The sequence below is a fragment of the Barbus barbus genome, assembly GCF_936440315.1.
Source record: "Barbus barbus genome assembly, chromosome: 19".
Classification (NCBI taxonomy): domain Eukaryota; kingdom Metazoa; phylum Chordata; class Actinopteri; order Cypriniformes; family Cyprinidae; genus Barbus; species Barbus barbus.
In genome coordinates, this window is record NC_136747.1 from 8690073 (window position 1) to 8712250 (window position 22178).

General features: G+C 35.7%; 1 protein-coding gene across 1 annotated transcript; it reads right to left on the bottom strand.

Annotated features, from left to right (window-relative positions):
• Window positions 1-1301: 1301 nt before the first annotated feature.
• Window positions 1302-22138, bottom strand: LOC306885578 (valine--tRNA ligase, mitochondrial-like). The gene is made up of 30 exons (XM_079442196.1): window positions 21925-22138; window positions 20573-20789; window positions 20397-20478; window positions 20131-20231; window positions 18623-18744; window positions 18423-18489; window positions 18228-18325; window positions 17942-18023; window positions 16906-17025; window positions 16724-16832; window positions 16555-16643; window positions 16258-16348; window positions 15528-15655; window positions 14305-14408; window positions 14035-14116; window positions 13216-13292; window positions 12973-13060; window positions 12735-12828; window positions 8941-9011; window positions 8677-8802; window positions 8350-8454; window positions 6724-6792; window positions 6561-6639; window positions 6330-6457; window positions 4264-4416; window positions 3947-4183; window positions 3747-3858; window positions 2542-2732; window positions 2299-2448; window positions 1302-1569 (listed from the first exon to the last, which is right to left on the bottom strand). The coding sequence occupies exons 2-30, from the start codon at window positions 20756-20758 to the stop codon at window positions 1492-1494; spliced, it is 3219 nt and encodes a 1072-aa protein (XP_079298322.1). The 5' UTR covers window positions 20759-20789; window positions 21925-22138; the 3' UTR covers window positions 1302-1491.
• Window positions 22139-22178: the final 40 nt, after the last annotated feature.

Genomic DNA, 22178 nt, shown 5'->3' on the forward strand with positions numbered 1-22178 from the left:
TATGAATGAAGAAGAAGAGTTCCCTGCTGAGACTAAACATGACACAATCAACAATGAGGACATCTACAGTCAACACATGGAAGTGTGCTAAAAAGTAACAACATTAGGACTGTAATAAACAATTATGTAGCCAAACTGCATAAATCAGTATCAAAATAATGTGAACACCTGGGAAAGGCGGTATTTCTTTACTAAGGTGTTTTACCATCATTTTCCTTTAATGGTTTCCAGTTAAACGTCGTCTGTCAGAGCATCTGCCAGTTGCAGAGATGTTAAAGTAGGGAATCTGCTTCTCACTCTTCTCTCCAAGTCTCCACGGTGGTTTAGTAATATTCAAGTCAGGTGATTTATCCGGCCCAAGCAGGTGTTGAAGTTCATCTGGACCCTCCAGCTGCCCAGGTTTTATGACACAAAAGTATTCCTCGTTTTAGCATTGGTGTCTGTGATTAAAGTTTTAGCACTTGCAGCTCTTTCATGGATGCTGGCTTTGTGAAGTTCTCTGCAGTAGGAAACAGGGTATTCAAGGTGAATACTGATGTCTGCTGTCACTTTGCCACAGTTATTCGGTGTTGTTTGGACTCAGTGCTCTTAGTGATTGACAGTCCCCATCATCCACTTTCAGTTTTTGCCCACTATTCTTCTTCACTGATAAAGTCTTGCCACGCTTTGTGTCTTCTGCAGTCATAATCGTAAAGACTGTTGTTCTTAAAACAGCTAACAATTGGGCTGTTAAGGTTACAGGTGCTCCTGCTTAACGGCCTCCCATGATTTGAAAGTCCGCCCATGGCTTTACTAAACACTGTCGAACACAACTTACACTACACTGATAAACAACAGAGAATACAACGGAAAGATAAATGAAAGATAATCGTAACTTTTGTTTTGCAGCCTACACAAATGATATTGACCTCTCATTGATGTTCACATGATTTTGTCTGACCTCTGTATAATTAAGAATACAGCGGTAATAGGCATTAACATAATATATTACATAATAAGATAACAGGCTGCATTTTCTTTATGCCAAACATAGTTGTTTTTCTTTTTATTAGTCCTAAAAGAAAACACCTGCAATGTGCCATTTTGACTGGTTCTCCCTTCTCGTCTTTTGGTACAGCACAACTGGTTAATTAATAAAGCATATAGATGAGATCTTTATTTACAAAACAGTTGTAATTTTTAAAATTAGTTCTAAACAGCCTCTTTTGAAAGTGTTTATTTATTTTCCAGAATTGTATATGCTGTAAACAAGGAACACTAAAGGAAATGAAGAAAGAAATTCACCAAATGTGTTATTCTTTGGTAAATCATTTATTGTACATCTATATTACATTCATACCAACTTCATAAATATACACCAGCGTGTTCTTCTTCTTCAATAAGGCAGTGTCTCACTGTCTGTTTCAAGGAATCCTCAGCAGATTTACACAAAGATTTTTTTTTTTTTCCAATGGTTATTGATTGAATTTAATATCTGGATCAGTGTGTCCATTAGACTTCTTTCCTTGTGTCTTCCAAAGCCAAAAGTTGGTCCTCGATGTTCTTCAGCTCCTGCTCCATAGCTGCAATCTGGTTATTTCAGAACACAATAAATGTACTCAAGCTCCTTCAGCTTCTGAAATATATCACTCTATTGACAAGAATGAAGCTTTCTGATTGGATTTACAGAATGAAGAATATGCAGTGCATTCATAAACATTTCAATCCACATAAGTACATGTGGATTATCTGCAGTTGAACTTTAATAACAAAATAAAAATGAGGTTTTCTATTGAAAATGGAATTACAACAGCGTATAAAAACATTGTGCAATGAGGCATGCAAGCACTTTTTTGCATTTTGAGTAACATGGAAATATGGGAGACTCGCTAGTATGTAAATCTGGTTTTCAAATTTCTTTCTCATGGACAGGAGGGTGAATCTCACAGAGAAATTTCCATCTTATATTTCATATAATCAAAAAAAACAAATGAAGCCCTTTTTGGGTGTGATGCATTGTGAAATTACTGTTATCATAATTAAACACACATTTCTTCAAAATTTCCATTAGTGCAATGCAACATATTCTCATTAGTGGGGGAATACTTCATATATATAATAATTTTTTTTTTTTTTTGCATCACAGTTTGGTGGAGGAAATAGAGTAACAATGCAAAAAATAAAACTCAATGGTCCTAAAATAAGCTTCATTTTCTTCACTCAAAATATATTTTCCAATCGAATGTTATTTAATTTTGGGCGAAATATGATATTTACAGCTTTAGTCAAGTATAGCTGCCCATTCTCCTCTGTACTCACCTTATTCTCTGTCTCTTGTCTGACTCTATTAGGTACTTTTTCTGCATATTTGGGCATCTGGGTGCGATCGAGGGCTTGTTTGAGTTTGGAGGCCAGCTTTTCTCTGCGCTGAGAGAGGAGAGCTCTCTGTTTGTCAGCATTAATACCATTCTGAAGGTTGACGGAGAGAGAGAACGAGCCATCAGCAGTCTATATATATAGACCCATCGTTACTGTAGAAAGTAGAATCTTACTCTGCATTACCTGAACGCTGAGATGTAAGCAGATGGAGTGATCCACCACCCCTACAGCACTGGCCTTAGGTGGAGGAGGAGAGTCGGAGAAACCTGCCTCTGGACAGTGTAGATGAAGCGCTGAGATCCGGCCGAGCGTGCAGATAGCTGATCTGAAGCGCAGAAGAGTCTCAGCCTGATCCGGTGCACACACCGCCCACACTACAACAACACAACTATTACACGTCACATGAGGAAAGATTTCATCTACTATATACATGCGCTACTATAATAACTGCACCAAAAGGAAATATTGGTTTTCAGGGTCTTCTGTGTGGCTGCTAAGTTGTTCTCGGTGGTTGTTGGGGCTAGGTGGTTTCTTACATGCCCAAGTCGCTAAACATTTGTTGTAGAATTTTTACTCAGACATTGTTAGTAAATTTCACATTTAATTACAAAGGAAATGGCAAGAAATACTTTGAGTTAAAAAAAAAAATCACAATCCAATAATCTGTTTTTTTTTTTTGTTTGTTTTGATTACAATTTTGAAAAATCAGTTTTTACAGTGAAGCTATGACCCAAGTCGGCTATGTGTATGGACCTTTTTCACGCTTTATTGTCTGGTAGGCAAAATCCAGCCTGATTGCTTAGGAAATAATTGCAAACCCCTCAACAAGCTGCGCAATTCAAAGTATCATTCATATCTGTTGTACAAATGTTGCGAAACAATAATTCAAACTCCAAGTATCAGTGTTTAAACCCCGTAAAAAGTGGTTTTCATTTTTATATTTTACATTTTAATTTTAGGTAATTTTTCATAATTGTGTTGCGTGTTGCCATTTTTATTAGCCTTTTTAAATATATCTTATATAGATTTTTATATATATTTAATATTTTATTAAAATTAATTCGATTTTTTTATTTAATGCTTTGTTATTTTAGTACATCTTGTTAAACTAAATGAAAACAAGAAATATTTTCCTTTTTTTTTTTTTTTACATTTATTTTAAGTAACAAAAATGTTTATGTTTCAGTTAACATTCCAGACTGAAAATATGAAAGCCGATTCAAAGTATTAATAAATAGTATAATAGTACTATATATAAATAATATTTAAACACTGGCACACTAAACACTGCAAGTATGAGCTATTGTAGTAGCGATACGTGCCTTAGCAAACACAACTAATATCCAAAACATTAGCACGAAGTCAACACAATCTTGAGGTTCTCTCACAGTCAGGTCTTTCCTTCGTCAGCTGGCACTGGGCCCTCAGTAACCTCGCCACTCTGACCACTTCCAGTACCAAAGAGAAGTCAGCCTCCTCCTTAGGAAAACACCAGTGCTCCTGAGGTGGAGGAGAAGATTAAAATTAGTTGTTTTGTGACGTACATAGAGCTGCATGTTATCTGGTAGTGTTTGGTTTTGTTTCTGACCAGCTGTGAGGTCTTTGGGTAGGGCTGCACACACAGGCTGCGGGACGTCCCGTCAGAGTCAGCGTAGGGCAGGAGTCTCTGCCACAGCTCCTCCGTGAGGAACGGCATAAAGGGCGAGAGGAGCGTGAGAGAGATGGACACGCTGTGATACAACACAGACACGACCACCTGCCTTTCTCCGGCTCTCTGTTCCTCACTGCCAGAGCCTTCACCTTTCAACACCGGCTTGATGCTTTCCTGAAGAAGAGGAACAGAAGACGACAGTTCATCAGTCAGTGACCGGAAGATCCATCAGTATCATGACAGATCATACTCACCAGGTAGACGTCACACAGACTGTGGAGCCAGTAAGAGTGCAGTGCAGACGTGACCGCGTGGAGCTCGTAGCTCTCGAAACCCTTCTCACACTGCTGCACCGTGCTGTACAGACGCGAACAGATCCACCTGTCCATGCTGGATAGAGGATAGGTCTGAGAGACAAAGGGAGAAATACATTAAAGCAACTGCATGCACATTTTTTAATCATTCTGATGGTACACAGACTTATAATAACGTAAATGGCTCCCCTCAAACATCTGTTCTGAGCAGGGTTGCCAAGTCCACAGTTTTAACCACTGAACTGGGCTATTTTTAAACTGTTCTCGTAGGTTGACATTTTCCATACATGTTTAAGGTATGATATAGTGCATACATTATATCTTGCATTGAAACATTTTACCCATTTTATATTCTTCCCATGAAAAAACTTTTCTAGACAGAGTAAGGAGATTTTTGTGAAGAAGCGGTACTGGTAGGAAGCCTTTGAGCTTCTGTAAGTTTCTTTGTGAAACGAGACTTATGGTTACTACTATACAGTGATTTTTCAAGTTGAAAGTGTGTATAACGCATAACAGAGACTGTAAACTATGTATTTTAGTTATGAACGAGAGGCATATTTTGATATTTGGGCTACACTGTGAAAAATAAATCTGTGAAATAACAGAAAAAGTACTGGCAGCTCATGACATTGTCCATTAATTTTATGGACATTTCTGTTAACTCTAAAACACAATGCAATGAAGTGTAAAATTCTAAATACTGGTAAAACATCTGTAAAAAATAAACACGGAAAAAATCCTTCCAATTATACAGTATATTGTGCCCTATTTTTACAGATTTTTGTTTTGAGTGTAGTTTTGACTGACAACTGAGCTAGTTTTCTTACACAGATCTGGCAACCCAGGTTCTAAAAAATAAATATTAGTTTGTTGTGTGTTTTTCAATTCTTATATTTAGAGAGCAATGTAACTAATAGTCAGTTTGTCTAAACATTTCATCACATCTGACTGAATTTAAGCTACTGTTTAAAAGTTTGTTTTAAAAACTCTCTTAAGCTCACCAAGCTGCATTTATTTGATCAAAAATACAGTAAAAACAGTAATATTGTGAAATAATATTAAAGTTTAAAATAATGATTTTCCACTTGAATATATTTTAAAATGTAATTTATTCCTGTGATGCAGAGCTGAATTTTCAGCAGCATTACTCCAGTCTTCAGAGTCACATGATCCTTCAGAAATCACTCTAATATGCTGTTTTGCTTCTCAAATTTTTTTTTTAATTATTATTAATGTTGTGCTGTTTTTGTGAAAACGGTGATACAGGTTTTTTTTAGGATGAATAGAAAGCTCAAAAGAACAGCATTTATTTCAAAACTAAATATTTTGTAACATCATAAATGTATTTACTGTGACTTTTGATTCATTTAATGTGTCCATGCTAAATATTAATTTCTTTAAACCCCAAACCTTTGAATGACAGTGCATACATTAAAAAAAAAATATCACAACAAATAAGGCATAGAGCAAACTTCTGAAGTTAAAGAATTATTTCATACAATATTTTATATTTAAAAATATATAATTATTTATAATTTAAAAAAATAAATACATTTTACTTTACCTTTCCTTTCCAATACTTTCCTTACTTAAAACATATTTGAAGCAGGCTGCCAGTATATCTAGTAACTGACACCAAGCACACTGTGAAACTAAGGCAGAAAACACAGTTATCAACTGATGGGAACAATCTCAGGGAAGAACGGAGGCTTCACCCTTCAAATTGATTTTCTGACATTTGGTCCTACAAGTCATTTAAACTTCTTTTATGATTTATTCTCATTACACGAAACAAAAGCCAACGTGAAACAGCATAGTGCCAATGCAGGACAAAATACAGCACAAGATAAAGTGTGTACTTCATTTCAACCCAGCTGCACAGGGAAAGGGGGAAGATCATTAAATCACGTCAGCATCATGCAGATCAGCTCTCACTGTATCACCCAGCGAGCAGCATTCGTCTGGGCTGTTTTATTGATTTAATGAAGAGATATTGGCTGCCGTACCTCTGCTAATGATGTCGGTAAACTTGCATCATGCAGCATGGCGAGGGTGAAGCGCACTGTCTGCCACATCTTATTACAGAAATGTCTACAGCTCAGCACATGAGACACAGACAGGCTGATGTCCTCTCCTGAGACAGGGTTTGAACAAAACGTCAACAGAGGGAGTGAGGAACTCTGGGTAAAGCTGATGGTAAGGCTTGATTACAGCACTCTGTAATGAGGGTGACTTACCCTGGGCTTTATAAGAGCAGAGCGCAAACCTCAAAGCGTCTGTCCCGCACTCAGGAATCCCTTTAGGGAAATCTTTCTTCTGCAGGAAGGACACAGGAAATGAGGTGAACTTGCTCATTTGGGAACGACTGGATCACTGGAATGAAGCGAACCTCGTACTTACCTGTGCTTCCATGGCAACAACGCTTTCCCTCGCATCCAAGTTTCCTTCTCTGACTTTCTCTTGAAGTCTCTACAGAGATGAAGATGAAGTCATTGTGACAAAGTTCTAATTAGAAGATTAGCCGTTTCATATATTCAGATTTCTCCGCAGATCGGCTGTGCTTTCAGAGTCAGTTCTGCCCTGAGGCCTGGATAAAGACGTCTGACTGATAGATGTTCATCGCCAGCTGTACAAAGTCTTGTTATATTCATTAATATGTCTGAATTTTTTATTTTATTAATATACTGAGGATTTAGTATTCGTAGGAACTAAAAAGGGAATGGAGTTTAAAAAAAAATGAACAGACATAGAAAGGACAAATTTTTCAAACCTCTAATGCCAAGTCTAATGTTAGTCTAAGTGTATAAAAACATTTTCCCCAAATATATTCCAGTGTTATTTTTATACACTTGTGTAGTATTTATTAATATTTTAAATTAGATTTAATTTTTTTTATCCGTTTTATAATTTTTGCAATTTTATTTTATTTTTTTATATTTCTATTTAGCATTTAATTTAATTTATAGTCATTTTAGTTCTTCATTTACTTTATTTTAATTAGTTGTAAATGCAACATTTCTAATTCTTTTTATGTTTTCATTAAATATTTATATTTTATTTTCATTTCAGCTTTATTTTATTTAACAAAAATGATTTTTAATCGTTTTAGTTAATAATAACGAAACTGGTCCACAAAATCTGTAGCCAATTATTAATAAATAAATAAAAATCTCTGTTAAATGGGAGTTTTGAGGCTTTTTGAGTCCTTGTGTATTAATTAGCAATGTACTAATATTACATTTTGGTGAATATGTCAAGCCAATAAATATTTTCAGGAGCCATAAACAATAAAGAGCTGATATCAAAATTCTATGCATTTATTTCTAAAAAAAACAACAACAACAACAACAACAAAAAAACTAAAGACTAAACTAATTTGTTTGCCACAATGAAATCAAGAATCACAACTTTATATACAATATGAAAATATATATTAATTCTGAGCTTTGCATTTATATTAACGATTTTAAAGACAAAGTATTAAGTATTTAAATATTAAGTCAAGTATTTGTAAATATTCACTTTAAGTGAGTGTTAGATGATGGCAAATGTAATATAAATGTAAAAGTATAGAGTGTGCACAATTAAATATCCAATATCAACAGTTACTGATAAATTAAAATTATCTCTAATATTGGTCCCTATGTATTGGACTTCACCACTATAGCTTTAAAACATGGACCAAATATACTGATGACTCTTCGCTTCGATTTTTGTCCAATCAAATGCAAGAATGAGAAAGCCCCCCACTAACACCACCTGCAATTGACTAGCAATATCAAGTAGCAAATTATGGTCACTGCTATGGTGTAACCTAAAGACTATTGGCTATTAAAAATGAAGACAAGCTCTTTGATTGGCCCCGCCCCAATATCTAGTTTCAACAGTAAAATAAACAGAGCAATTCCAAGAGGGTCCTCATTAAATTGGTGCTCAGGACCTAAATGCGTCAAAACCACATCAATTTCATGGTATCTTCATGTTTTGTACTTGGTGTTAAGTCTGAGAGTGCATATGCTTCTGTACCTCCAAAGAAACCCCTGAGATGACATCAAGAGGGTCAACAACGTTTCCTAAAGATTTACTCATCTTCCGCCCATATTTATCTCTCACCAGAGAGTGAAAGAGCACCTGTTTGACACAGTGACGGAGCAGAGAGAGAAAGAGCAATAAAAGAGTCAGAGCTGCACAGAACAGAGACATTTTGATGGCAAAACAGACGGTAACATTTCTCAGTGACATTTTGGATACTTTTGGTATATGACGCACATCGCAATATACATTTTCAGTTCCTGCCAACCTTACGATATGGCATTTAGAGTTATGAGCTCAGCAATAAGCCATCAACCCAACCTGTTTAAAGGGCAGCTGGCCTGTCAACTCTCTGCCTAGCATTACCATCCTGGCCACCCAAAAGAAGATGAGGTCACTTCCTGTTTCCATAATGGAATTGGGGTAGAACTGTTTCAAGTCTTCTGTCTGAGGATAGAGAGTGAGATCAAAGCAGGTTCATTCAACATGTCAATACACTAGACTTTCTTTATTGTTTTTTTTTTGTCTGGTTTCTTTCATGAGTTCATGATGTTGAAAGAAAAATGGACTTTAAAAATGAAGAACCTGCTGAGGCCAGCCGAGCATTGCGAACGGGAAGAGACCAGAAGAGAACCAAGTATCAAGCACATCTGGGTCTGAAACAAACATTTAAAACAGTCAGAATTCAGTGACTTCAGTATTCAGTAAAGCCGTCAACAGCCTGCATTATTGAACTACATTACTTGCTAAAATCAGTTTTCTTCTGATTATTATTAACAATAAATAGTTACCAGGAGCTGTTAAGACACAATGACAAAAAAAGTGCCATAAAAGTATCATAAGAGCAGCCCAAATTATTATATTTCACATCTTCTTCATTATTAAACAGAGAATTCTTAACTTTTTAAGACTTTGTATGTAGTTCTGAAGGATTATGTGATGCTGAAGACTGGAGTAATTCAGCTTTTCATCACAGGAATTAAAGGGAAAGTTCACCCAAAAACGGAAATTACTCCATGATCTACCAACCCTTTTTTCTTTCAGTCGACTGCAATCGTAGTTATATTAAAAAATGTCCTGGCTCTTCCAAGCTTTATAATGGCAGTGAATGGTGGTCGAGTTTTTGAAGCACAAAAAAAGTGTATCCATCCATCATAAAAAGTGCTCCACATGCAGAGGTGGGTAGAGTAGCCAAAAACTGTACTCAAGTAAAAGTAAAAGTACTTCTAGAAATATTTACTCAAGTAAAAGTAAAAGTAATAGTCTGAATAGTTACTTGAGTAAGAGTAAAAAAGTATCGGATAAAAAAACTACTCAAGTAGTTAGTTACTAGTTACTTTGGATCATATAGGTACTGAATATAGTCTATTTTTATTTAGATATATAGATTACATTTATGTAATGTGTATGTGCATACACACACACACACAGCCGTTCAAAAAAAAAAAAAAAAAAAAATATATATATATATATATATATATATATATATATATATATATATATATATATATATATATATATATATATATATATATATATATATATATATATATATATATATATATATATATATATATAATGTAATTTATTTCAGTGATGCAAATCAGAATTTTCATCAGCCTTTACCCCAGTTTTCAGAGTCACATATCGTGGCCTATACCTGTGGAACAGTAGACAGCACACGCGGTGTTCATCTAATAAAAGATATAGCTCTAGCAAGCAAGCAAGCCTTTGCAGATTTGCTTTCAACTGACTGTAGATCCAAAGCCACGTCTTCTGCGCTCTTGATGTTCTTAAACTCTCTGTTATCTGAGTGAGAACCGCTTCAGAGACTCAGCGCGTGCGGCAGGGAACTGAACGAATCATTCAAACTGATTCGCGAACCGATTCACTGGTTTGCCAACTGGTTTGATAAAGCCTTTAAACAGAATCGACTCAAAAGAATGAATCATTCGCGAATGGGCATTGTTCATTGCCCAGAGAAAAGTAGACGGCGCGTTTGGAATAAACTGAAGCATTTTTAACTTGTATTGCATTAAGATACAGTAACGAGAGGAGAGTCGCCCACAGTAACGAAGTAAAAGTACCGTTTTTTCTCTAAAAATATACTTGAGTAAGAGTAAAAGTACCCATTTTAAAATATACTCTAAAAGTATTAGTTACCCAAAAAATGTACTCAAGTAAATGTAACGAAGTAAATGTAACTCGTTACTACCCACCTCTGTCCACATGGCTCCGGGGGTTTAATAAAGGCTTTTTGAAGTGAATCGATGCGTTTGTGCTAGAAAAATATCCATATTTAAAACGTCATAAACCGTAATCTCTAACTTCCGCAAACTGTTGTGTGCGCGTTCATCCCAGCGTATGACGGAGGCGTATCGTAAACTCTGGTGAGAAGTGATGAACGCAGAAGTGCAGAGAAGAGAGAAAAACAAAACACTGTTCACAAATTAGGAGTACAAAACGAGAATTTGTAAAATGTTGGAGGATTTCGATATTAGCATTCCGCCTATGATAAAACTGTGGTAGATGTTCAGTTTTGAATGGATGAAAGCCTTTTAGCTGTGTTTATGATCTGCACAACGGTGCGAAATATGCATGTTAGGTACAGTGTTGTGCAAGTTACTTCCAAACTGTAATACATTACAGATTACTTGTTACTGTTATTTAAAAGTAATTCCTTACCTTACAATATTGTTGTCTCAGAATTGTAATGCGTTACATGACTCCTGTATTACTTTTGAGTTCCTTTCACCAAAATATCTACAGAAGTAGAACTTAAAATGACAAAATGTACTAGAGCCCTGCCCTAATGGCAAAGTGTTTATATTTCGTTTCGTTTTTTTATTAAGTTCATTTACAAAAACGTTTGGAGCATTTTTTGTTCATTAAATACGTTTTTTCTTTCTTAAAGTAACGACCAAGCGGCCAGCGGCAGACCGGCAGGCTGATCATAGCATATGTTTGATCAATGTAGCCTTCTCAAATCATCACGACTTGCCTAAAATAAAATCTATAGATATACTAAAACTGTTCAAGCATATAAAAGCTAAAGCGCAGGACATAGAGGCACCAGCACAATCAAGTGCAATTTTTTTTCAATGGAAACAACTTACGCTGTAATTTTTGCTCATAAGAGTAATACATCATTCGTAACTGTAAAGGGTCTACTTTTATTTGTGTGCACTCACAATATCAACAAAACGTCGTGCTTTTATCTTGAACAGGAGTGCTTCACAAAAATGAACCAAAAGACAGCGAATACATGCCTCACAGACATAATAAATATATCAATAGAAAGCTTTAAATTACTACTTAACGACATAAATAAAAACAAAAACTATTTAATATAATCGTTATCCGTGAAGATGCACTTCTCTCTAAAGGCGCGTCTAATGAGGAGATGGTGAATCCTTACTATTTCCCCCCAGACACACATTCATGGTAATTACTTTTGCTTTATTGTGTGTATGTGAACGCAGAACTCTTCATCTGTGCTGACGGCTCGCTGCTGCTGCGGGACACTAAACACCGTCCAGCCGCTCTTGACAGTCGCCGCAGCACAGACTCATGTTGTTTCTACCAGCGCAATTTTTTTTCATCAATAATTATTGGATGTCTAAAATATAAAGGAGAAGTGAAGTAAAACAGGCCCGAGGACCGGCCCCCGTCTGAACTATGACGTGAATATTGACCCAAAGCCCGGGCCTAGGGACATAAAAAAGTAGGAGCCCGAATTTAAATTAAATTTAAAAAATAAAAAAAAATTGGGGGCTAAAAGTGTGTTGTAACGCAAGCGTTACTGAACATGTACCGAGTAAAATATTACTGAAAATTGATTAGTAATGCCTTACACTACTGCGTTACAACAAAAAGTAATACGTTACTGTAATGCATTACTTTTATAACGCATTACTCCCAACACTGGTTAGGTATGGAAATTACAGATTTTGAGTTTTGATATTTTTAACCCCCCTGAAACCCAACAACCCCCCACCCTTTTTTTTTAACTAAATTATGGCCACCCTATCAGAATCTCAACAGCCATTCACTGCCATTATACATCTTGGAAGAGTCAGGACATTTTTAATATAACTAGGATGGCTTGAGGGTGAATAAATTAGGTAATTTTCATTTTTAAGTGTACTATCCTTTAATTATATTTTAAAACGCATTAAAACAGAAAACAAAAATATTTCACAGTATTATAGTTTTATATTTTCTGTATTTTAATCAAATAAATGCTGCTTCGGTGAACATAAAATTGTTTATGTTTTCAAAAACATTACAAAATCTTACCAACCCTGAACGTTTGAACAGTAGTGTAGATTATGAGTATTAATCATTGAAACAGAAGTGTGATTGATGTGAACTCTCACCCTGTGTGAGTGTGATGGCTTCAGGATTCACTCCAAACTTCACAGCGGCACGTTGTCGGGCCTCTGCAGCACTTCTGCCCCAAACCCACTGCTCCTGCTCCAGACACAGCCAAGAACAGTCAACGCTTCAGTCAAAACCTCACTCAATATGCTCAATTCATAAAACACATTATACTGTAGCAGGCACATTAAGGGTAATCTTTGAGCTACAAATATAGATTTCATGATAGTGCCAAACCTCTTCGGTGTCCTTTGAGTTTTCCACTGCCACTCGATAGGCTGGTATCTGATGACCCCACCAAAGCTGTCTGGAAATACACCAATCGCTGCAAGGTGGAGATAGACATGACATCAAATCTTATTCAAATATGTAATTGAAACAATATTAACAGAAGTGTGGAATTGGTCAAACAAACAGAAAGACATGTACATGACCCTAAATATAGCCTTGCATAAATAAAAATTAAATAATAAGGCTAACCTGATGTTGGACAGCCAGCTCTTCCACATTTTTGTGTAAAAGTGAGGAATTATCTGTAGATCCCCTTCTTCCACGGCCTAAAAAGAGTATTTACATGCATGTCAATATAAGAGCTAACAAAATCATTAAACAGAAAAATGAAATTTGAAGAGTTAATGAACAGTTTGTCCACTATGATTGATGAGTAACAGGAATATGTTTTCTAGTAAAGTGCTTGATGAGCCACACATTTCCTGTTGCTCAAGGGAGTATTGACAGATACAGTTAATAGCACACATGCATTTCAACATTAATTTAACCATTCACTGTAAATGTGCATGTATGTTTGATATGCAATACCATTCAAAAGTTTGGGGTCGGTAAGTTTTCTATTAATGTTTTTGAAAGAAGTCTCTTAAACTCACCAAGGCTGCATTTATTTGATCAAACATACAGTAAAAACTATAATAGTGTGATTTTTTTTTGTTTTGTTTTTTTACAATTTAAAACAACAGTTTTTCATTATGATAAAATTCAAATGTAATTTATTCCCGTGTTTCAAAGCTGAATTTTCAGCATCATTACAGTCTTCTGTCTCATGATCCTTCAGAAATCAATCTAATATGCTGATCTGCTGCTCAAGAAACAAGTATATCAATGCTGAAAACATTGAGTGATATAACTATAAGTAGCATATAAATAAGATTTATATATGAGCCTTATTACAATTATGAGAAAGACAGAGTTGAAAAGTCGCATCCGTCCCACATACTGTGTGGTTTAGCACATCAGCATAATTTATATCTGATGCAACCACAAGTTTAAAACACTCTCACTCACTTGAACTGCTTTTCTGCCCATTTCCTGACAGCGCACAAACCACTGTTTCTTCAGCAACGGTTCAATGACATCTCCAGAACGACTATGTGGGAGGAATAAAATCAAGATAGGACAAAAGGTCAAAGACTACTGGTATTTTTTAGTTCAAAGAACATGACACAAATGTTTGAGAGGAACAAAAATGTTGTGAAATAAAGCAGCCTGTAGTCTTCTTGAAATGAGAGGATGAGGAAAGGTTTACTGCTTGTGTTCTGCTATACATCGCTTTACCTGCAGATTGGTAAAGACATGGGATGATCCTTCTTTCCTCGTAACAGCTTCCTCTCCATCAGCGCAGTAATTACACGTTCCCTGGCATCAAATCGTTTAACACCCTAAGAGACAGAAACATTACATGCTGAATATCCATAGAAACATAGTAACATGCTAGGCTTTTAGGGTTGCACACTGAGACCAGGATACCATATTATATATGCTTTAACTTTCTAGACCAGACTTCCCACCATGCGAGGAGGCTAAATGTGGATATATTGATCTCAGAGCCCTTTCATACTCTCTGTAGATTCATAATGTTGAGAGATATTCCTACAGCTCGCTGACCTTCGGTAATACATTACTGCTAATGCATATTTAGAGGTGAACAGTACAGATGCTTTGACCTTTATAAAAGTCTTTCCACTGAGACAGACCTTCAGTATGTTCATCTCGGGAGCCCTCTGACGCTCTGTAAAGTTTCGCAATCTTACACCTCACCGACCCCTGTAATATATACATTTAGATGCCTGCAGTTTCTGTTTTAGTCTTTCCAGCAAGTTAGAAGACAGAGAAATGTTTCTCTCAGAGCCTCTTGACACTCAAACTGAAGGGGTTTCCTTGTGTGAGTAATACAGATCAATGTTGAGAACTAAAGGCCTGTTCAGATCAAGGACGATACCTTTAGGCCTTTAGCTACAGCTATAAATCTAAAGTTTTAATAATCATTGTAATTCTATTCTGAGAATATGGAAATCCACACCACAGCTATAACATAATGACACAGAGTTATAATATAGTTGAAATCTCTTTCAGAACAATTTTTCCAGCTGATGAACTATAAAAACAATGACAGCCAATCAGAATCCACCCAACTTTAAAGAGCTTGAGCATTTAAAGTGCACTTATAATAAACAAAACATTATCGGATACTTGTATATTTATTAAACAGGCCTTAAGTATTAAGTACTCTATATTTGCTACAATTATTGTAAAAAATGTTAAATTACAATTAGTGTACAACTTCGTTAAACAAGAGATCGGTTTTGCTAATGAGTTTTTTCAGGTTATGGTGGTCAGATTATACCTTGACTGTGAAAGATGAAGTGATAATAAAATTAATCTAATTAATCTAAGTGCACAATAATTGCTGCCATCAAAAATGATCAATAATGTAATAATTGCAATAATCTCACTGAGAACACACCTTTAAAAAGGTAAACTGTAAAGAATCTCTGTACCTCTAGCCACTGGCCGCAGTCTGAGGTCATGGTTCCATCTCCTCCAATCACAGTGAGGCGAGGGAGTGAATGTCTCTGAGAGAGCAGGAAGTCAGTGTGGTCATGAGCTGGTGTCACTTTAACAGCACCTATGAAGGCAAAGTTGAAAGTCAGGATCTGAGACTAAAGGTGCAGTCACAAATTTCACAAGCAAAACATGTTCTATTGTCAATAGCGCAGTGATGTATGGATCACAACTCACGCAGAAGTCACTTTAACCCTTGACTCGACACTTTAAAGCTTTCATGCATGACCAAATCAGTGCCAAATCTCTTGAAATCTATTTTGTCCTCACACAAAATTCCTGATCATGCATTCCAATTACAATGACTGGATTTTGCCGCTGAACATTAATAAATGTGATGCACGATAAGGCTGCATTCTTAACTGATTTTTGAACAGTCAGGTCAAACTTTGTCCAATTTGTACATCAATATTATATTAACTCAATGTTTATTAAACATATAATATGTATAATTTAATATACTAAAATACATTTATATTTAAATATACATGTACATTTATTTATTAATAAAATACAAATATATGATCACCAATTTAGACCAGTGTCACAGGTTCATATGAACAGCCTAAAAAAAAACTACACTGATTGTAATTTAACATTTTTTACAATAAAATATACAGTTATTTCCAACAGATAAAATTCATCATGCACAAATAAATGACATACCTGTACCAAATGTCATATCCACCATAGAGTCAGTGACAATGGGCAATAACCGCTCTGTGAATGGATGCCTGCAGTGTTTGCCATGAAGATCCTGATGAGAAAAGAATGAATATGGTGGGTAAAAGTGCAAGTAATCTGAAAATATTCTGTCTTAGTAGACATACTGCCTACTGCACACTAGATTTATATGAGTAGAACAGTAATATCCTATTTGAACACGAGTACAGTCATGTCAAGTTATATCGTAAGCACAGAGCAGACTACAAACAACCCATCTAAAAAACAAGGTAGCGTTACTTTATATCGAGGGTCATCAGGATGAACAGCAATGGCCACGTCTCCCAGCATCGTCTCGGGACGCGTGGTTGAAACTGCAACCTCTCCTTCTAAAAAACAAATCATACCTCAGAACAAAAAAGGTAAAACAACATCTTGAGAAACAGAGCAAACTGAAAAGTCCACTCACCCTGTCCCTCCAGTGGATAAGCAAATGTAAGCATGATCCCAAACTCCACTTTCTGCTGATAACCGGGAACAGACAGAAGAGTCCTGCCAGACAGCTCCTTTGAGTCCACCTGAACACATCAAATCATGAGTTAGTCTGTGGCCATGCCATGGTGTTATTCATGGACCAGCTCAGTGATGTACCTCTATGTCTGAGATGGCCGACTCTAACGAACAGCTCCAGTTGACCAGACCTTCAGAGCGATAGATGAGCCCGGAGTCACACAGCCTGACAAAGGCCTCTGTCACAGCACTGCTGTAACCCTACAGGTACAAAGAGGAAAAAACTCATTTTGCATGTTTAAAATAGATTTTGAAAAAAAGGAGATTTGGCTGATAATAGTTGCAGTTCATTCATCCTAATGAAAACCCTTATGAAAAAAGTACTTAATTTTATTGGATGTGAACTTGTAGTGTACTTCAAATCCTAAAAGTATGTTTAAAAAAAAAATTTAATTGCAGATATTATAAAATTACTGAAATAAAAGCCCACTTAAGTGTAATTAAAGACAGCAACTTCCTAACACACTTAAGTGCACTTTAATGTTTTACTTTGAAGTACATTTTAAATTGTAACAACCTTTTGTCATGCAGTACGCTTATTGTTATTGACTAACATACTAAAACACATGTAAAGCACTGTGTTATTCAATATTACATTTAATATATTTGCACTAAATTGCAACTTCATCATTACAATTGTGTAATTACAAATATAAATACATAACATACGATAAATAATGACAGTTCATTTTAGTTTACCATTACACTTTAATCATATTTCAAATAGAAAAGACGTAATTATAAAATTACATATTAAGTGGATGAAAAAAGCACTAAGTTTCAGCTAACTGCATTTTATATTAATTTTGAATAAACTTCAATATTTTTTTATTTAAATGTAACTAACATGTAATTATGTGTCCAAAAGCATTAAAAAAAAAACTTCAGTGTGAACTGAATTTGAAGTGAGTTATTTACATAATAACTCTTTAAACAAAATGTATGTTAAAGTATACTTTTTTTCAGAAGAGATGGTCAGGTTGAGATGAACTGCATTCTGGGATACATTCATTAGATATCCTATTCATATAGAGAAAATGCATATTGCGCATAGTATGTAGTATGAATATCATAGAAGAATGCTATTCCAAACAGCCCATTTTTTTTTTTAAATCACCGGATCCATTGTAAAACAGGCTCTGTTCCAGTCAAGAGATGCACCAAGTTTTCTCAGCTGATGATAAATCTCATCCCCCTTTCTGAAAAAATTTAAAATAAATCATTAAAACAACAGAAAAGCAAACATTTCAGTTGGATTAAAAAAAGAAAGCAGTCCTTACAGTTACCATATGGACATATAATAACATAACAGATGCACTAGTAGCATACATAGGTCCTAAACCACTGCAAGGCTCTGAAAATAAGGACAGCAAAGACAGAAATACAGACAGACAGAGACTTACTCATTTTTCCATCTCCAGACCTGTTTGAGGAACTCCTCTCTACTGTAGTCCCGTCTGCACTTCCCCTGCTCCCTCATCAGCTTCCTCTCAACCACCGACTATCACACACAGAGACACATCACAGATCATTCTGAACAGAAACAGACACCTAAGCATCCTATTTTACCATTTAACAGAGATAAAGAGCTGGGATACCTGTGTTGCAATCCCAGCATGGTCACAGCCGGGAACCCACAGCACCTTGTAGCCCTGCATCCGTCGCCTGAAAAAATGATATGATGAAATGGTCTTATCATCTTGGACTAAGAGTCCATTTATAGAGATATTTTATACATGTATTGCTGAGACAATGTAATGCTATGGAGTAATAATCAAAGAGTTTATTAAAATGGTACCAGCGAGCCAAAGCATCTTCTATAGCCACTGTCAGCGCATGTCCGAGATGTAAAGTGCCGGTCACATTCGGCGGTGGAATACATAAGGAGAAATATTTATCAACCGCATGGGGCTGTTTACTCTGAGGAAGAAGATAAAAAACAGGGTTTAACAAATAATCTACTTACATTACTGTTCACTACTGGGGTCAGTAAGACTTTTATGCTCAACAAGACTGCATGCATTTAATAATAATAATAACAACAATGAGAAATATTACTGCAATTTACAACAAGTGTCTTCTTTTGTAATATACAGTGGCATGCAAAAGTTTGGGAACCCCTTGTAGAATCTGTGAAAATGTGAATTTGAAAATCGGGGTAAATTGTACTTAATTTGTCATCCGGGAAACATGTGAGTATCTTCTGTTTCTTCCTAAGGGCAGTACTAAATGGAAAAAAATTATATTTCGACAAAATCAGACAAATTTGGACTTCTTCATCCTGTTCAAAAGTTTTAATGCACCATGTTTCCTTCTGGAGCATCAGTGAATGTTTGAACCTTTTCAGTTGTCCTCAGTGTGAAAAGATGGAACTCAAAATCATACAGTCACTGCTGGAAAGGGTTCAAATATGCAAAGGATGCTGGAATTTCTGAAGAGCAGTGCACAGTTTAACTGTTCAGAACAAACAAGGGACTCATGAACAAGCATCACAAAACAAAAAAACAGTCGTGGATCATCCAGGTAACCACACACAGTATTAAAACAAACTTTTGTAGGGTGTTATTTTAATAATTTCAGCTATTTTTTGTCTTGTGGACTAAATGTAATAATCTTTTATGTAAAATATCTTACTCAGGATAGTACTAAACAAAAAATAACATGCATTTTGTATGATCTCTCTTATTTTGTTAAAATTATTCACATTTAGATTCTGCAAGGGGTTCCCAAACTTTTGCATGCCACTGTATGTTAAAATGTAATTTATTCCTGTGATGCAAAGCTGAATTTTCAGCATCATTACTTCAGAGTCACATGATCCTTCAGAAATCAGTCTAATATGCTGATTAGCTGCTCAAGAAACAGTTCTTGTTTTGAACAAAACTTCTTGTTTCTTGAGTTGAAAACAGTGGTACTGCTTAATATGTTTGTGGAAACTGTGATATGTAATTTTTCAGGATTCTTTGATGAATAGAAAGTTCAAAAGAACAGCATTTATTTGAAATAGAAACCTTTAGTAACATTATAAATGTCTTTACTTTCACTTTAGACCAATTTAATGCATCCTTGCTTAATAAAAGAATTAATTTCTTATTTAAAAAATCTTACCGACCCCAAACGTTTGCACAATGGTGTACTTACATATTAATTGATTTCTTTATTAGTATTTTTGATTTTTTTCTTACATATATTGTTTAGTTCAGTCATGACGAAATGGAAGCAGCATCTTTTTTGGATTAACATATTACTGAGAAAGATAAAAATAGGGTAGAGGCAATTTATATCAAGGTGTAACTGCTTCCATACATGCTGCTCAGGACTGAAGAATCCCTGTTTCTCCCACCACTGATACCAGCCACACTCCACATATTCCGGGCTGTAGGATTGTGGGAAGGGCAGAGTAGTGTCTAAAAGAGAGGACATTTGGAAGACGCGGGAATACAGAGATTGCTGATAGGGATGATAGCAATAGACATCTATATTAACTGCATTAGTCAGACACAATGAAAAAAACAGTGCATCAATAGACAGAAACACAAGACAAAACAGGCAGAGGAAAAACATTCGGTCACCTTTCTTCTCTCCAGGTACGAGTGCAGCAGTGTATGTTATTTTCTCTTTATCTGACCAGATTAGTCCAGGATCATTAACATGCTGCAAGGGTTAAAGACATGATAAGACGTTTATGGGTTTAAACCAAAGAAAACATTAGGTACCCATTTAGATATGTACAGTCTGCATAACCTACACTACGGAGTATGGCCTTCTCCCGTGCTTGTCTGCGTTTGGCTTTCTCTGCTTGTGTCCTGGGATGATGTGAAGGCTGTGTGCTAGATGAGCTTTGAGAGCAGAGTCTGCATCCCCATGTGCTCCAGGCCTTCTGAAGATCTCTGCTCCAGATTCTGGGTGACGCCACATGCACAGCCATCCACATGTCCTTAAATCTGGAGCGTTTCAGACCGAAACTAATGTGAAAACACAAACAACAGTTTTTCTGTTACACAAAATGTAATAAAACTTTTTTTAATGGTTTAATTTTTGCATTACATTTGAAAACTTTAGTAATAAAACTTTTTATTTTTTTATTTTACCAAGGTATTTTTTGTTTTCCTTGGAGTAAGTGTTGATATTGTTAACTGAAACTAAAACTATTATGAAACTTACACTTAAAAAAAAAAAAAAAAGATAAATAGAAATACTTAAAAATTGTAAATAAATATTAGCTGAAAGACTTAAACTTAATGTTCTCCTGGCAACTAACTGAAATAAGTTTAGGTTGAATTACTTAAAATATTAAAACATAATATAGAAATAAATATACATAAATGAAAATGACAAAAGCACATAATGAAATGACTAAAACTTAACTTTAACTAAAATGTATTTTAAACTATTAATACTATTTGGGCAGTTGTGGATAGAGAGTTGGGCTTGTAATCCAAAGGTTGTGGGTTCGAGTCTCGGGCCGGCAGGGATTGTAGGGGGGGGGGGGGGGGGGGGGTGAATGTCCAGCACTCTCTCCACCATCAATACCACGACTGAGGTGTCCTTGAGCAAGGCACCGAACCCCCAACTGCTCCCCGGGCGCCGCAGCATAAATAGCTGCCCACTGCTCCGGGTGTGTGTTCACTGCTGTGTGTGTGTTCACTGCTGTGTGTGTCCACTTTGAATGGGTTAAATGCAGAGCACGAATTCTGAGTATGGGTCACCATACTTGGCCACATGTCACGTCACTTTCACTTTTCACTTTCAAAAATGATTCATATTACTAATCACCATTATAACATAAAATAATACTAAAATAACACTGCTTGGAGTACCATGCACATGCAATAGAAAATGAATATGGCAATCATGAAGAACAATGGTATAATAAAACAAAACAGTACTTAAAATAAGAAATAATCGTGCAAATACAGGGTCAAATGTGTTTGGCAATGCTTAAAAACAGTCAATGAAGGTTCGTGTTTTTGAAAATATTGTGAATAAACACGTTCTGCAACTTAATGACACGCATATTTTACACTATACACATCTAATCTTTTAATCAGAAAAAATGCTGCATCTTTAAAACACATCAAATGTCTAAAAGGACTGTACCTTCACTGTGTGCTGTCACAGGACGCAGACATATTGCGGATACGGCAGTGTTTTTTCCCACTAATATTTTTAGACTTAAAATGTTTTGAATAAAAACACAAAAGTTTTATTTACAAATTAAATCACACTGGACTTTCATAAGGTAAATTACACTGGATTACACTTCCTTCACGTTATGCAAGTTCTCGTAGCATCTGCTGTTTCCTATCGGAAGGTTTTTAAAGGAACACTCAGCGGCTTCATCTCAAAAGCTA

Bases quoted from the DNA above. Each gene is read 5' to 3' on its own strand.
- LOC306885578 (XM_079442196.1), bottom strand. From the start codon at position 20,758: ATGTGGATGGCTGTGCATGTGGCGTCACCCAGAATCTGGAGCAGAGAT. The intron at 18,745-20,130 runs GTATGGAAGCAG...CTTCTTCCTCAG, and splicing joins TCTTCAGTCCTGAGCAGCAT to AGTAAACAGCCCCATGCGGT. The intron at 1,570-2,298 runs GTGAGTACAGAG...TGAAATAACCAG, and splicing joins GACAAGAGACAGAGAATAAG to ATTGCAGCTATGGAGCAGGA.